This window comes from Pristiophorus japonicus, chromosome 15, assembly GCF_044704955.1.
Source record: "Pristiophorus japonicus isolate sPriJap1 chromosome 15, sPriJap1.hap1, whole genome shotgun sequence".
Taxonomy (NCBI): domain Eukaryota; kingdom Metazoa; phylum Chordata; class Chondrichthyes; family Pristiophoridae; genus Pristiophorus; species Pristiophorus japonicus.
The window spans coordinates 125,884,775-125,902,366 of record NC_091991.1 but is presented as its reverse complement, the minus strand read 5'-3'; the positions used below and the strand labels follow the sequence as shown (position 1 = coordinate 125,902,366).

Below are 17,592 nucleotides of genomic sequence, written 5' to 3'. Positions count from 1 at the left end.
TGTACTGCAAACTGTGAGATGTTGCATATATCTCCTCGAGGAGACTGGAAGGAGCCGGTAGTATAGAAGTTGAGTGCTACTGTCATTTTCAGATGTCAGCTGCCATGTATTTCTGCAGAAGGTTGCAAAGCTCCATGACCACCTCCTTGTAGAACCTCAGCCTTCTTAAACAGTGCTCCTCGGACATCTCAAGATAAGAGTAATGCACACTTTAAACCCTGCATCTGTACGGCCTCGTGCCGTCTGGGGTGTCTCCCTTGGGGAGGATCCACATTTGCCCTAAGCTGTCTCTGCAGCCGATGCCTTTCAAGTCATCGCCGCGGGAAGACGTGGTGTGCGATCACTGCCCCCATAACTTTGCAGAGGTCACAGTGAAGTGCAAATTTCAAATTTCTCCAATATGGAACCCAACAATGTGTCCGACATACTAATACTCAATCTGACAAGTCAACAGCAGTATGGTGCCAACACCGTACTCTCTGTGCAAGCATCAAACGCAGCACTGACCGAGATCTCTGAGCCTCGGCTGCAACTCCCTTTAAATAACGTGCTGGATTTGTTTCTCCACCTTGTGCAGTCCAACTTTTTCTGGCATCATTGACGTCAGCCATTAAGTGAGGTAGCAAAAGTGAATGTGGCGAGAAGGGCGCCAAGGAGGCGTTGCACGCGTACTGACGTCATGATTTCCATGGGGTTAGGTTACGTTTTAATGCCCTTAAAAAATGGCTACAGAATTTTGCCGCAGACATCAACGGCACCCAGCTCCAGTCTAAACCAGCTTATGCCCACTTAACACCGGCGTTATCAGGAGGTGTTAGCAACCGAATTTTGACCCGTTATTATCGAAGCAGTGTGTCCTTCGTAATCTTCCTACCAAAATGTAGCTATATTATTGACATTCATTAGCCAACTGCACGCCCATTCTGCAAGTTTATTAATGTCTTCTTGCATTTTGTCACAGACTTCCTCAGTATTAACTATACACCCCCACCCCCTGGCCCAATTTGGTGTCATCCGCAAATTTTGAAATTGTATTTCTGACTCCAGAGTCCAAATCATTTATGTAAATGTGAATAACTATGGTCCCAGCACCACTCCTTGGAGAACATCTCTTCCCACCTTTTGTCAGTCTGAGTAGCTACCCTTAACTCTTACTCTCTATTTTCTATTCTGCAGTCAGATTGCTATCCATTCTGCTTCTTGTCCCCTGACTCTATATGCTCTGATCTTAGTCATGAGTCTATCATGCGGTACCTTATCAAAGGCCTATTGAATATCCAAATATATTACATTTACTGCATTACCCTTGTCTACCCTTTCTGTTACTTCTTCAAACAATTCAGTAAAGTTGGTCAAGCATGACCTCCCCTTTTGAAATCCGTGCTGACTATTGTTTATTATGTTTTTGGTTTCCAGATGTTTTTCTTTTGCATTTTTCAGTAAAATTTGCATTATTTTTCCTGCCACCAATGTTAAGCTAACTGGTCTATAGTTCCTTGGACTTGTTCTATCTCCCTTTTGAAATAAAGGTATAACATTAGCTGTCTGCCAGTCCTCTGACACTATTCCCTTTTCAAGTGAATATATGTAATAATGTCTCTGCTATCTCTTCCCTAGCATCTTTTAATATGCACAGGTGCAATCCACCCAATCCCAGGGATTTATCCTCTCTAAGTCAGATTAGTTTATTAATTATCTCCCCTTTTTATCTTAAATATCTTTATCTCTATTTTAATCTCTTCTTCTAATGTCATGTTCACTTTGTTAGTCTCCCTGATAAATAATGAGGTAAAGTAATTGCTCAATATTTCTGCCATTTCACTGTTATTACCTGCAATTTTATCTTGTACATCCCTTAGTGCCCTATCCCTATCCTTCCAGCGGGCCCTGACTGCCTCAGTGTCCTTGATGAGTGTTTCCCCGTTCTTGGCCAGCAGTGGGGTGGGGCCTTGGGTGTTTGGACCGTAGGTGGCCTTGACTGCGATGAAGAATCCTTGCACATCATGGATGTTAGCCAGCTGCTATATCTCTTGTGCTTTCTCCATTCACCACCTGTTCTTTAGGTCCCGGGTTTTTTGTTGGACCTCAGCCTTGAGCCGTCTGTAATGCTGCTTTGCTGCTTCCGAGTTGGGTCGTTGTTTAAGGCTCAAAAATGCCCTGTGCTTGCGATCTATTAGCTCTTGGATCTCCTGATCATTATCAAATCCTTTTTTTAAAACTTTTTTTTTAACCTCTTCATATTCTCTTTTGTCATACTCGCCTTGGTTGTCAATGTACTTCGTGTACGCCTTTATCTTTAGTTTCAATTTTGACCTTATGGGCTGGATTTTAAGGAGGAAGGTGGGTTGTGGGGGGTCTTGGATTCCCAGCCACAGCCAGCCAGATTGAGAGGGATGGCAAGGCCACTAAAAGGATTGGGGGGGGGGGGGGTTGCGGGGGAAGGGGAAGGGCTGTCAGCCAGGGATCGGGCCATGCCGTTAAAAGGATGGGAGGGCAAGGTGGTGAGAGAGGATTGGGGCCGGATGATCGGATGGGTGAAGAGAAGATCATGGCCAGTCACCGGAGGATCGCGACCGGCCTCAGCTTCATTGGTGGGCAGGGGGAGGCCTGGGGGGATAATTGGAGGCCTTGTGAGGGGGTCTCTGATCATGGAAGTGGGGTGGGTTAGGTAGGGACCCTAGATCCAGGAGGTAGATATAAAGACATTTAATTCCTAAATCCAGCAGTCCCCCATCTTGCTGTAACTGCAGTTTTTCACGAATTGTGTAATACACGACCACATGCAGTTCGAAACAAAATGAAGGTTAAAGAAAGAGGCTTCCAGCTTCATAATATTTAAAATGAGATCCCATGTCCTGGGAGCGTGATGGTCACACCTCTATTAAAACTGGAAGTGGGCGGGATCAGGTCGGGAATCCCATTTTTAACAATTTAACTGCCCCCATGCTCCAAACCCACCTTTTTTAGGTTAATATTCCCCTTTTGGTCTTTGTTCATCCATGGAGTTACATTATTGGCTAGTTTATTCTTAAATTTTAGCAGAATATATTTCTCCTGGACTCTGTTGGTCACCATTTTAAATATTTCCCACTGCTGTTTCTCTCTTCATTTGCTAATATTTTCCATTTTATTTTCCCTAGTTCCATTCACATCCCTTCAAAAGCAGCTTTTTTTCAACGTTATTGTGGCCTTTTTGTCTTACTTATGTCCTTGATATATACACTTGAAAAGGAAAAATTTACAGGGCTATAGGGAAAAAGCAGAGGAGTGGGACTAATTGGATAGCTCTTTCAAAGAGCCAGCACAGGTACAATGGGCTGAATGGCCTCCTTCTGTGCTCTATGATTCTGTGATAACATCCAAGTATTCCCTCACAATCAAGGCAAAGACTAGGAACAACTTTTATTTGTACACTCAAATTTAATTATGAACATTATGCTTAAATATTTTCAAAATGAAAAGGTCTAGAACCACTTCCTTAGAAAGTCAAAGGCAGCAGCAAAGAAAAAGGGATGAAAGAACTTGAATTTATATTTTGCCTTTCACGATCTCAGGATGTCTCAAAGTGCTTTACAGCCAATTAAATAATTTTGAAGCATTGTGACTGTTGTAATGTTGAAGTGTAGTGACTGTAAGAAACGCAGCAGCCAATTTGTGGCACAGCAAGGTCCCAAAATGAGTAATGGCCAGAAAATCTGGTTGAGGAATAAATATTACTCAGAACACTTGGGAGAATGCCCTTGCTCTTCTTCGAAATAGTGCTATGGGATCTTTTACATGGAAACATAGAAACATAGAAAATAGGTGCAGGAGTAGGCCATTCGGCCCTTCGAGCCTGCACCACCATTCAATAAGATCATGGCTGATCATTCCCTCAGTACCTCTTTCCTGCTTTCTCTCCATATCCCTTGATCCCCTTAGCCATAAGGGCCATATCTAACGCCCTCTTGAATATATCCAATGAACTGGCATCAACAACTCTCTGTGGCAGGGAATTCCACAGGTTAACAACTCTCTGAGTGAAGAAGTTTCTCCTCATCTCAGTCCTAAATGGTCTACCCCTTATCCTAAGACTGTGTTCCCCAACATCGGGAACAATCTACCCTCATCTAACCTGTCCCGTCCCGTCAGAATCTTGTTTGTTTCTATGAGATCCCCGCTCATCCTTCTAAACTCCAATGTATAAAGGCCCAGTTGATCCAGTCCCTCCTTATATGTCAGTCCAGCCATCCCGGGAATCAGTCTGGTGAACCTTCGCCGCACTCCCTCAATAGCAAGAATGTCCTTCCTCAGATTAGGAGACCAAAATTGAACACAATATTCCAGGTGAGGCCTCACCAAGGCCCTATACAACTGCAGTAAGACCTCCCTGCTCCGATACTCAAATCCCCTAACTATGAAGGCCAACATACCATTTGCCTTCTTCACCGCCTGCTGTACCTGCTTGCCAACTTTCAATGACTGATAACCATGTCACCCAGGTCTCGTTGCACCTCACCTTTTCCTAATCCACCACTATTCAGATAATATTCTGTCTTCGAATTTTTGCCCTCAAAGTGGATAACCTCACATTTATCCACATTATACTGCATCTGCCATGCATTTGCCCACTCACCTAACCTGCCCAAGTCACCCTGCAGCCTCTTAGCATCTCCCTCACAACTCACACCGCCACCCAGTTTAGTGTCATTTGCAAACTTGGAGATATTACACTCAATTCCTTCATCCAAATCATTGATGCATATTGTAAAGAGCTGATGTCCCAGCACTGAGCCCTGCAGCACCCCACTAGTCACTGCCTGCCATTCTGAAAAGGACATGTTTATCCTGACTCTCTGCTTCCTGTCTGCCAACCAGTTCTCTATCCACATCAGTATATTACCCCCAATACCATGTGCTTTGATTTTGCACACTAATCTCTTGTGTGGGACCTTGTCAAAAGCCTTTTGAAAGTCCAACTACACCACATCCACTGGTTCTCCCTTGTCCACTCTACTAGTTACATCCTCAAAAAATTCCAGAAGATTTGTCAAGCATGATTTCCCTTTCATAAATCCATGCTGACTTGGACCGATCCTGTCACTGCTTTCCAAATGCATCCTTAATAATTGATTCCAACATTTTCCCCACTATTGATGTCATTTACTTCGAAATAAGAAGGGCAGATGTGGCCTCGGTTTATCATCTTACCTGAAAACTCCCTCGGTACTGCACAAGTATCAGCCTAGACTATGTGCTCAAGTCCCTGCAGTGAAACTTAAAGCAACACAACCTTCTGACTCAGAGGCAAGATTGCTATCACTGAGCCATGGCTGTACATCAGAAATATTCCAGCTTTCCATTTTAATGGGTCACTTATTCATGTGGAATCCCACAGTAGGGAAATTGGCTGGATCTATAAACAATGGACAAGTAACTCGGGCTCGATTACAGGTGGTGAAGATGAAAATCTGCCCCATTGTGTGATTTTTTTAAAATATATATATATTATCTAAATGAAGGATAGGATCATTTAATTGATGTGTACAGTGCTAATTGTACATTAGTAATAACTGCCTGTTGTTGCAAAATGACTAGATCAATATTAGCACATTGCGTCATTATAGGAGTACAATGGTAGTGATAGTATACAGTTAAAATTAGACTGCTCTAAATAGAAGTTTTGTTTTATGATAATTGTAGGCTCCTTCAAACCTACACTGATTCATACCTTTTTATTTTACGCTCTTTGCTCTTAACTTAGAACAATTTCATTTTTTCTATAACTTTAACATACAAAGGCTGCTTGATTTGTAAAAATGTAAATTGTAGAATAAAATACAATTATTATATGTGATGAAAGAGGTCATTCTGATCTAAATAATCAATCTCTTCTGTGTTTTTTTGTTAAGATTCCCATGTGCTAAATCAGTTGTTCCGTGTCTATAGTAATGGATTTGTTTAATATTATCTGATTTCTAGACACTGGCTTAGAAATTCAATTGTTTATCAAAATCATGCATGCAGGGGGGCGGGGAATGCACTGTACCTCTTCATGTCGTTCCAGGCAGCATGTAACATTTGTGCTAGGACTTCATTAAAATGATTCAGGCATATAGCCAGCGCTACTGACTGGGGTGCGTACCTGTTTGGGGTGGGGTGAAAATCGGGTGTTTCTGAAGCCATTTAAAGGTAGCCAACATCTCTTAAAGGGGATGTGCACTCTAGTTGCAGACAGCAGAGAAACTTCCTAGACTCAAAAATATGGTTATCCGATGCTGCATTGGAGGCCCTTGTACAGGAAATCCTGTTCCCTCCAGGGGACAGAAAGCCCTTCACGCAACAGCTCCACTGCCAGTGGGAAGAGGTTGCATTGAAGATCAATGCAAGAGGTTTAGCCCCACGGGACATTGTTACAATGACAAAAGAAGTTCAATGATCTGTCTGAGTTCTCAAGGTAAGAACATTACTTTCTGCTTACATCTTCAGCCTCACTACTCGCAATAAGCCTTTCCACTGCTTCCCTTCACTCTCCTACATTCACTGCACCATAGTTCATTCCACCTCCTTCTCCTCATTCACACACACTCACCACTATTGCAATTCTAATTCCCCATGCCTCCCATCTTACACACAACCTATGAACTATTCTATGACAGACACATTCTGTAAACACCTCACAAGGATATTAACACACTCCCGTATTTCTTGCAGAAGGAGGTTGTCATGTATGTAACACCACTGCAATACTGTATATACTTAAGCAATGCACACCTTGAACACAGGGGGTGAACTTGTGGGAGACACTCCTTACCTGGTCATCCAGGTATATAAAGGGAGGTCCCACGCAGGGTCATCACTTCTTGGTCCTGTGAATAAAGGTTCAGGTCATAGAGTGACCTTGTCCATAGAATGTGCCTCGTGTGGGCTTTGTGCCATTGAGTAAGGATATTATATTGGCGACGAGAAACGGGAATCAACGACCCACGGGAATGACCACCAGTAGCACAGAGGAACGGTACTGTGTTGGTGAGGACTGGGACGATTTCATTGAGAGGCTCCAGCAAAGCTTTGTCACGAATGAATGGCTGGGAAATGCAGCAGCCGACAAGCGAAGGGCCCATCTGCTGACCAGCTGCAGACCTAAGACGTACGTGCTCATGAAGGACTTACTAGCACCCGAAAAGCCGGCAGACAAAACCTTTGAAGAGCTCAGCAAACTAATCGGTGAGCACCTCAAACCGGCGAGCAGCATACACAAGGCCCGACACAGATTCTATACCCACCGACGTCGTGAAGGACAGAGCATACCGGACTTCATTGCGGACCTCCGGCGTTTAGCCAGCCTCTGTAAGTTCAGAGACGCCTGCAGGGGGGAGATGTTAAGGGACTTCTTTATTGAGGGCATCGGTCATGCGGGGATTTTCCGAAAGTTAATTGAGACCAAGAACTTGACTTTGGAAGCGGCGGCGTTGATGGCTCAGACTTTCATAGCGGGGGAGGAGGAAACCAAAATAATATACGCGCGCAATTCTACCTCCAACGCGGCAGGGGATCAGAGAGTCAATATCATGAACGCAACTCAGAGCCCCGCAGGCAGGCAAGGGCAGTTCGATACATCCCAGGCAGCAATAGACCCCAGAGTAAGTTTTCAACAGAGACAATGGCAGGCTGAACGGACATTTACGCCATCACAGTGGACAATGCGGTCCGGGATGGGGCCATTGACACCCACTAACAGGGTACTCAAGGGCAGTCAAAGGGACAGTCAGCGAGGAATGCCGGGTTATAGCTCCTTTGTTCACAACAATGGGAATCTCAGCTCATGCTGGAGGTGTGGGGACAAACACTCTGCCAGGACTTGCAGGTTTCAACAATTTGTCTGCAGAAATTGCAACCTCAGTGGCCATTTAGCTCGAATGTGCAGAAAGCCTGTAACCAGGCTAATTTACGAGGCGGATGGACCAGAAGATGGGTCTGTGAGGCAGGATGACTCTTGGGGCAAATCAATGGACGCTGAAGTTCAGCGGGTTCATGTGGCAAACATTCACAGCTCATATACCAAAACGCCACCAATGATGATGTACGTTTTATTAAACGGCATCCCTGTACGCATGGAGCTGGACATGGGGGCCAGCCAGTCACTCATGAGCGTTCAACAATTCGAAAAGCTGTGGCCACTCAAAGCCAGTAGACCCAAACTAGAACGTATTGAGACACAACTACGAACGTATACCAAAGAAATCATTCCAGTACTAGGCAGTGCAATGTTGGCGGTCACACACAATGGATCAGTGAACCAGCTGCCACTCTGGATTGTCCCAGGCAATGGTCCCGCACTGTTGGGGAGGAGCTGGTTAACTGAGATGAACTGGAAATGGGGGGGGGGGGGGATGTGCACGCAATGTCATCTGTGGAGAGAAATTCGTGCTCACAAGTCCTACAACAATTTGAGTCACTATTCCAACCTGGCGTCGGGACGTTCAAAGGTACCAAAGTAGTGATACACATCACCCCAGACGCCAGACCAGTGCACCACAAAGCCAGAGCGGTGCCTTTTGTGATGCGGGAGAAAATTGAGAGCGAGTTGGACTAGTTGCTGAGAGAGGGCATCATCTCGCCTGTTGAATTCAGCGACTGGGCGAACCCTATCGTTCCCATCCTAAAAGCGGATGGTTCCGTCAGGATCTGTGGCGACTGCAAGGCCATTATCAATCGGGTGTCGCTACATGACTAATACTCGCTCCCGAGAGCGGAGGATCTTTTCACCACGCTGGCAGGCGGCAAGCTGTTTGCCAAGTTGGATCTCACTTCAGCCTACATGACCCAAGAACTGGCCGACGAATCTAAACTACTGACCACCATCACCACACACAAGGGACTGTTCGTTTACAACAGGTGCCCGTTTGGCATTCAATTAGCAGCCGCGATTTTTCAAAGAAACACGGAAAACCTGCTCAAATCCAGTCCCGGAACAATCGTATTTCAGGACGACATCCTCATCACCGGGTCGTGACACCGAGGAACACCTCCACAACCTGGAGGAGGTGCTACGCCGACTGGATCGGTTAGGCCTGCGACTCAAGAAGTCTAAATGTGTGTTTTTGGCTCCTGAGGTTGAGTTTCTGGGCAGGAGGGTTGCTGCAGATGGGATCCGGCCCACCGAATCCAAAACAGAGGTGATTCGACGGCGCCCAGGCCCGGCAACACATCGGAGTTGCGTTCATTTCTGGAACTCTTGAACTATTTCGGGAACTTTCTGCTGAACTTAAGCACGTTGTTGGAGCCGCTTCATATGCTCCTGTGTAAGGGTTGTGATTGGTTTTGGGGGGACTGTCAAGAACGGGCTTTCAATCGGGCACGGAACCTACTTTGTTCAATAAGTTATTGACCCTGTACGACCCCTGTAAGAAATTGGTTCTGACATGTGATGCATTGTCCTATGGGGTTGGGTGCGTGTTGCAGCAGAGTAACGCTGAGGGCCAACTACAACCTGTGGCTTATGGTTCCAGGTCGCTCTCTCAAGCAGAACGGGGATATGGGATGGTCGAGAAGGAGGCACTCGCATGTGTCTATGGTGTAAAAAAAATGCATTAGTACCTTTTTGGCAGGAGGTTCGAATTAGAAATGGACCACAAGCCGTTAACATCCCTGTTGTCAGACAGCAAGGCTGTCAATGCCAATGCGTCAGCCTGCATACAGCGATGGGCTCTCACGCCGGCTGCTTATGACTACTCCATCCGGCACCGGTCTGGCACCGAAAATTGCGTTTACGCGCTCAGCAGGCTTCCACTGGCCACCACCGAGGGGGCAGCTGAACAAAGCGCTGAGATGGTCATGGCCGTTGATGCCTTTGACAGTGCAGGCTCCCCCATCACAGCCTGCCAGATCAAAATCTGGACAAACAGAGATCCCCTCCTATCTCTGATTAAGAAATGTGTCCTGACTGGGGATTGGGCGCCCGCACACGGAGCATGCCCTGAGGAGGTCAGACCGTTTCACAGGTGGGTGGATGAGCTCTCCATCCAAGCTGACTGCCTACTCTGGGGCAGCCGGGTAGTCATGCCCCAGAGGCATTCATCAGGGAACTCCACAGTGAGCATCCTGACATCGTTCTGATGAAGGCCATTGCCCGGTCACATGTTTAGTGGACGGGAATTGATTCAGACCTGGAACACTGTGTTCACAGGTGCACGACGTGTGCCCAGCTGGGTAATGCCCCCAGTGAGGCCCTGCTCAGCCCGTGGCCCTGGCCCACCAGGCCATGGTCATGTATTCATGTAGACTACGGGGGCCCGTTCATGGGAAAAATGTTTCTCATTGTGGTAGATGCGTACTCGAAATGGATCGAGTGCATCATTTTGAATTTGTGCACGACATCCACTACTGTGGAGAGTCTACGTGCGGTCTTTGCAACCCACGGCTTGCCGGATTTCCTTGTTAGAGATAATGGCCCATGTTTCACGAGCTTCGAATTCCGGGAGTTCATATCGGGTAATGGCATCAACCATGTCAGGACAGCACCGTTCAAGCCGGCCTCCAATGGCCAGGCGGAACGTGCGGTCCAAATCATTAAACAAGGCATGCTCAGGATTCAAGAACCCTCCCTTCAATGCTGCCTATCGCGCCTCCTGCTGGCCTATAGGTCCCGACCGCACTCGCTCACAGGGGTCCCGCCCGCTGAGCTACTTATGAAACAAACACTCAAAACTCGGTTGTCCCTCATTCACTCAGTCCTGACCGACATAGTTGAGGGCAAGCGCCAGTCCCAAAATGAGCACCATGACCGAAATTCAAGGGGAAGATGTATAGAAATAAATGACCCCGTATTTGTCCTCAATCACGCCGTGGGGCCCAATGGCTTGAGGGTACTGTAATAGACAAACAGGGGAACAGGGTCATCGTGGTTAAACTTAACAATGGGCAGATATGCCGTAAGCATCTGGACCAAGTAAAAAAAAAAGGTTCAGCATGGACACTGAGGAACCCGAGGAAGATCATGAGATAATGCTCACACCACCGCCAGTGAACGAGCAACAAGAACATTCAGCAGCATGCACAGTCCCAGCGGTCAGCCCGGAATCACCACAGGTGACAGACACGCATACCAAGGCTCAACAACCAGAGCCCCAACTGCAGCGCTCCACGAGGGAGCGTAGACCACCTGAAAGACTTAACCTATGATCCCAATAAGACTTTTGGGGGGAGGGGGGGGCGGAGGTGATGTCATATATGTAACCTCTATGTAACACCACTGCAATACTGTATATACTTAAGCAATGCACACCTTGACCACAGGGGTTGAACTTGTGGGAGACACTCCTTACCTGGTCATCCAGGTATATAAAGAGAGGTCCTACGCAGAGTCATCACTTCTTGGTTCTGTGAATAAAGGTTCAGGTCATAGAGTGACCTTGTCCATAGAATGTGCCTCATGTGGGTTTTGTGCCATTGAGTAAGGATACTACAGAGGTCATACACAACTTGCAACAGGAGGCTACAATTGGACAGGGCCACGCTCGCCAGCACATCCCCCCTGTAGAAGAAAATGTGCTGGCCATCACAGGCTGGGGGAACAATCATGGTTGTGGCTGAGTGGCAACACTAGAAAAGTCATGCATGGTATCGTCACATCTTTGGGGTTTCCTTGATTTTACTTGCCAATATTTTTTCATGCTCTCTCTTTGCTTTCCTAATTTCCTTTTAAATTTCACCCCTGTACTTTCTATACTCTAGGCTTTCTGCAGTCTTGAGCTCTCAGTATGTGACAAAAGCTTCCCTTTTTTTCCTGTATGTTCCTTGACATCCAGGGGGCTCTAGATTTGGGAGGCCCACCCTTTTTATTTGTGGGAACATATTTGCTCAGACCCCTCGCTATCTCCTTCTTGAATGCCTCCTACTGCTCTTAACTAAATCACATCTCAGCTTAGTAAAATTGGCCTTTCCCCTATTCTATTTTTGGCCTTTTCCATAACTATGCTAAATCTAACTGAATTATAATCACTGCATCAAAATGCTGTCCCACTGATGCTTCATTCCATAAAATGAAGTCCAGAACTTCCCTTCTCTTGTTGGCTTTGCTACATACTAGCTAGAATGTTCTCCTGAATGCATTTTAAGAATTCTACACCCTCTATGCCTTTTCCACTGATTCTATCCCAATTAATATTAGGGTAGTTGAAATCCCCTACTATTACTGCCTTATTGTTTTGGCACGTCTCAGAAATGTGCCTACATGTTTGCACTTCTATCTCCCTCTGACTATTTGCGTGGGTGGGGTCTATAGTACACTCCTGGCAGTGTGATTGCCCCTTTTTTGTTGTTTCTTTAACCAATATTGCGATCCCTCCTCCTTTTTTATCCCCTTCTCTATCACACCTGAAAACCCTATAACCAGGAATGTTGAGCTGCCATTCCTGTCCTACTTTAAGCCATGTTTCAATAAAAGCTATTATCTCATACTTCAACCATGGTTCACTTTGCAGCACTCTTGCCTCGGAGTCAGAAGGTTATGGGTTTAAGGCCCTGGCATATTGATGCTTAGCTGCCACCAACACATTCCTAGGGCACTGTTTCTTACTTGGTCTTTATCCATAATGTGAGTAGTCATTTTGAAATCACACAGAATTGACTTGGGTCATTTCAAATCCTTCAATGAACATATTACTTATAATCACTATACATTACTTTAATTCTCTAAGGTACAGTACAATACAATACATACAATACAAATAAATCATACTATATTTTAGAAAACTGAAACTAAACAAATGATCAGTTATTGAGATTCAACAGTAATTTTACAAAATGTTATTCTCTGCATTACATTTAAATTAATGTTTTATATTACATTAAGGCACTGAATAAATCAGTATTAAATTTTAAAATAAAAGTTTTGAATCCCCGAGTATAAGTCATGAGATATTGAATCTTTTCAGTTCTCATGATGCAATTTAATAAGAACTAGTTGATTCCCACAAACACTAGGAGCTGGAAATTCATGAATTACCGGCACCATCCATTTCTCGATGATATTCCGGCGGTAACCGCTGATCGCATTTTTGGTACTGCCGGAATACCACCAAGAACGAAACCCGCTAGTTTTGTTAAAATTTGGCCGGCAGTGGCGGTAGCGGTATGTGTCCGGTGGTGGCGCTATTCTTAGTCGTGGAAGACTGGAGTCCGTGGAAACGGGCCTTCTGCGCATGCACGATTTTTTTTTTCTCTGAGATTAATTTTTCCAGTGATTCAGGATCAGGGGTTGCCCACGAATGCACAGAAGGCCCATTTGCAGTGATTCAGTGAGTGAGAGGGAGGGAGAGAGTTGAAAAGAGGGCGACGAGATTTAAAAGAAATGAACAGAGGACTTGGAGAAAGAATATCGAAATATAAATATAAATTGCAGAATTGTTAAATTTCTATTTTGAATTTTTTTTTAAATATAAAAATAATGCAGAGAAGGAGGAGGTGGAAAGAGAGGTAGGGGAAAGGAGGAGGGCCAAGAGATTTACCTTGGATGCCCAAGAGGCACTAGTTCATGAAGTTGAGGCTAGATGGGGTCAATTGACCAGAGGTGGGCGTGGGAAACCCGCCCCTGCCATATATCAGAGGATCTGGAGAGAGATCTCGGAGGCAGTGTCCTCAGTGGCACAGGTCCATCGGGGGGCAAAAAAGATGGAACGACATAGTTTCGGTCGCGAGAGTAAGTAATATTTTTAATCATGCACTCCCTCATTACTTAAAATGTAATTCTGATGCATGTTAATGGAGGTAAGCTTAGTGTCATGCCTTATTTGCCATGAACGATCTTACTACGATGGCTTTGTGAGATCTTGTATTTATATGTGATCATCATGGACCACGTGCAGCTTAATGGTACATTAATGGGACATTGAAGAAAGGATTGGGGATGGCTAATTGGGGATGTCTATCTGTGTGTTCCGTAAGAGTAGATGGGCAATTAGGTTAAATATTGCTATGGTCATTTTTGCAGAAGACAACATCGAACAATCGGGCAGAGCAGTGGCACAAGGGTGCAGGCCCACCAAACTTAAGAGTTGAATGACCTGGGTGCCCACAATCGTACGGCTACCCATGGTGGTGACGATCCTGTAACAGCGGAGGGTAAGTCCTGCATAATCCCCGGGCTGTGTTGCGGTCATGTAATTTAATGTTATGTCAATATAATGTCAATATAATGTAATGCTGAGGTCATGAAATGTAATGTCATGCAGTTTCTGTCCATTTGGTTTAGGTTAATTTCATGTATTGTCTCTCGGCGACATATAATGCAGTAGTGGTGGTCCTCTAGATAAGCCTGAGCTATGTGAGTGTACTCAAGCCACCCTGACACTTCCCCTGCTGCTAACTACTCATATTTTGTTTTCTAATTGCACAGGAGTCGCATGCTGTCCAGGCCCTCACAGGAGCCTCCTCCTCCGTTAGGCATTATTGGTTTTCAGGAGAAGAGGAGTTAGAGAAAGAAGAGGCATGCCCGGATGACCCTCTACAAGCTGTTGTGGCGGGGGAGATGTTAGAAGTGCAGGAGGTGGTGGAGCAGGGAGAGGAGGTTATTCAGGGCTGGAAATTTTAGCTGCGGCCACCTCTTCCTTGTCAGAATCCATCTTTCTTGGGTTGTCATGTATGTATGCTTGTGTTTACTAGCCACCAGGTGGCACCACTGTCGGCGATCATTGGGCTGTGCGCACGTGTGTGGGGCCCAGGTATAAAAGGCCAGCCATTTTGTAATGTAATCACTTTGGGCCCTAATAAAGTAGAGCCAGCTTTGTACCTGTTCAGAGTTTACAGTATTCAGTCTATTGAGTTATTGCATACACAACAGGTTCGCCCAGAGAAAGTAGCGGGATCAAGCGTTGTGCAGCAGCGCATACCGAGTGTTCAAGCGCGTATGCTGAATCTGCGGAGGTTGATCCGGCAAGGCAGGTATGCTCCATGACAGGCAGATGTCGACCTGGACATGGTGGGACTGTCTAGAGCGAGCGTCGACGTAGGTCGAGAGCTCCTCCAGGCCATGGGTGGCATAGCCGGGAACATCGCCGCACAATCCGCACATCAATCGGAGGACATGACGCCGCTGATCGCGGAGGTGCGCGAAACACCGAGTCCCTCGATGCCATGTGGCAATTGATGGTCTCGGCATTTGGCACTGCACCCCACAGTGTCAGACCACTCAGGCCGACAGCACCTGAACTTTGGGAGGAATTAATTACTTCCAACTCTGAAGCCGGGTCTTCCACACTCCGAGCTTCCCCAGTACCCTCGCACATGGCGCTGCCATTGTCGATTCCCCAACAGCAGGAGCGTTCGATGTGCCATGCTGCACATCGTCTTGGTCCCAATGCGGGTAGGGATAAGGGTAACGGGAAGAAGAAAGTGGGGGTAAAGACTGGGCGGGGGGGGGGGGGTAAAGGCAGGTGAATTTCCAGCCCTAGGAGGTGAATTTTAAGTCCAAAAAACAGGTGGGTTTGGGTTAGGTGAGATGCAAACATTTTTTTTAAACCTCAAACTTGATCCCAATGCGCCTCAAACCCGCCCACTTCCATTTTTAATGGAGGTGGGCAACCAACCCACTCCCAGGAGGCGGGTTGCTCATTTAAATTTTAGCTCCATTTTAAATTTAACACTGGCATCCAAGTTGCCAGACCTCGGGAAACCTGGCAGCTAAAGGGAGGTGAGGACTGCTGTGCGAAATAAGTGCGTGCATTTCCAGCACTGCTTATGGGACAGGAGGAGCAGGATTGCTTCCTCCCAGCTAACCGCCTTCCCTCCCTGCGATTGGACACTGCCCCTCCCACCCACGTGATCAGACTCACCCCCACCCCCCGCCTCAGGTTGACAGACATGGTCCCCGAGCAGCGTTGACCCCGTGAATTGGTATGGTTAGAAGCATTATTAGGGGTCTGTTATCAACCCAATAATTAGTTTAATTGGATCACCCGTCTCTGCGGGTGGGGTTGGATCTAATATCACACAGGCGCCTGTGGGAAAGGCACGTTGCGGCGGGTTGACAGCGGGGTCCTGACCCACTGTCAAAAATGCTAATTCCCCACCTGATCTGCCACTGATACCGCCCGCTGACCCCCTGGAAAATTCTAGCCAATGTTTCTGTAAGCCTGAAGGGACAGAATTTTGACATCACAGAAGTTGGAATGGTTTGGCAGTGAATAAACTAGTGATGTTGAACCTTAAGACTTAGCTTAGAGCAGGCTTTGCGCTTTTTGAAAAATATATTGAAATACAGCAAGTTAGTTGTCATGTAAGTTAGTCACTAGGAACAAGCTGCAATGATGAATGCAGATTTTGAAACCAAGAGCCAAAACTGACTGGGACTAAGTAGATTTCAGTGGGACATTTCAATTGATGATGCAAGAAAAACACTTTATAAAACTACAAGTAGTAACAAAACAGTTTCCTTGTCTGTCCTTGTAGACATAGGCACTGAAGGTGTAGCACTAAACCATGCAGACCAGGGGGTGCCAGGTTCAATTGCCAGTCTGTGCTGATTTTGGCCAGGGCAACAGCAGGGGAACCTAGTGCCCTCCGCAGCCTTCAGTTGAGGAGGGGAATAGTCCCATTTCTGATTACTATCCACTGACCTGTTTGAAAATACCACGATGCATGTGGATGTATGTGAGAAAAAGATTGGGCTCAAATCTGTTGCCTTCACAGTCAAATAGACACATTGTCTAGATATGCTAATGAAGAACCAGAGGGCTGCTGGCACCCACTGAACTGTACCCCTGCAATAGTCAGTATATCCAGGATGAATGGATGGAAGAGTAGAAAAAGGGAGAAAATTAAGGGAAAAATGCAAACTTCTTCTAATTAATGTGTTTTTCACTTGTACCTTAACTAAAATTCAACTAACACGATAAAATAAGAGAGTGCTAAATTTCTCATTAATAAATTTATATTATAATATCTGCAAATGAATGTTATATGAAGCTTGTTAAAAACCCTTACCTTTTTCATCTCATTAATAAAGTCTTCTTGCAAGGCGCCTAATGCTTCCTGAAGAGTTACTAAAGCAAGACTCACACGTTCATGTAAATCATCCATTTTGTTTTCAAGTTGGGTCTCTTGTTTATCTCTGTTACGAGAAAGGTATATTAAGTTCATTTTGCATGAAAAAGCAGCTTGTTATATATTCCATATCTTCTGCAGAATGCTTAATTTCTCATCTGAAAGTCAGCATTGACCAAATTACTGCAGATTGATATTGACAAAATTAATTCATTGCCAAATACGATCTATACCGAACATTAATTGAATAGCTGCTAAAAAAAAATACCACGGGCTAGACTTTCCACCTCACATCATTGGGCTAGTGCCCATATATTGCCCAAAAAGGCCTGCTATCAAAAGAGCAGAGTTGGGCCGGAACATCGCCGGAAAATTGATCGCCCAACTTTCTGCTCACATCAGCGAGATGATTGCTGAGGTGATCACCCACACATCGCCCAGCATAACTTTCGGCACATCGCCCACACGTTGCCGGGCTGATTACTTGCTGGAGAAAAGCTGCTTTTCCCTGGCCTTTTTCACAGAACGCGGCCCTACGGACGTCATTTTGAATGTCGGAGGAAGAGAGGA

At 45.7% G+C, this 17,592-nt stretch overlaps 1 protein-coding gene across 1 annotated transcript in view; it reads right to left on the bottom strand.

Moving 5' to 3' along the window:
- The window catches only part of LOC139225857 (coiled-coil domain-containing protein 154-like), a 194,915-nt gene that overhangs the window by 51,089 nt on the left and 126,234 nt on the right, over positions 1-17,592 (bottom strand). The window contains exon 10 of the mRNA XM_070856711.1: positions 16,963-17,089. Within this exon, the coding sequence (XP_070712812.1) occupies positions 16,963-17,089 (127 nt within the window). The remainder of the gene's footprint in view (positions 1-16,962; positions 17,090-17,592) is intronic.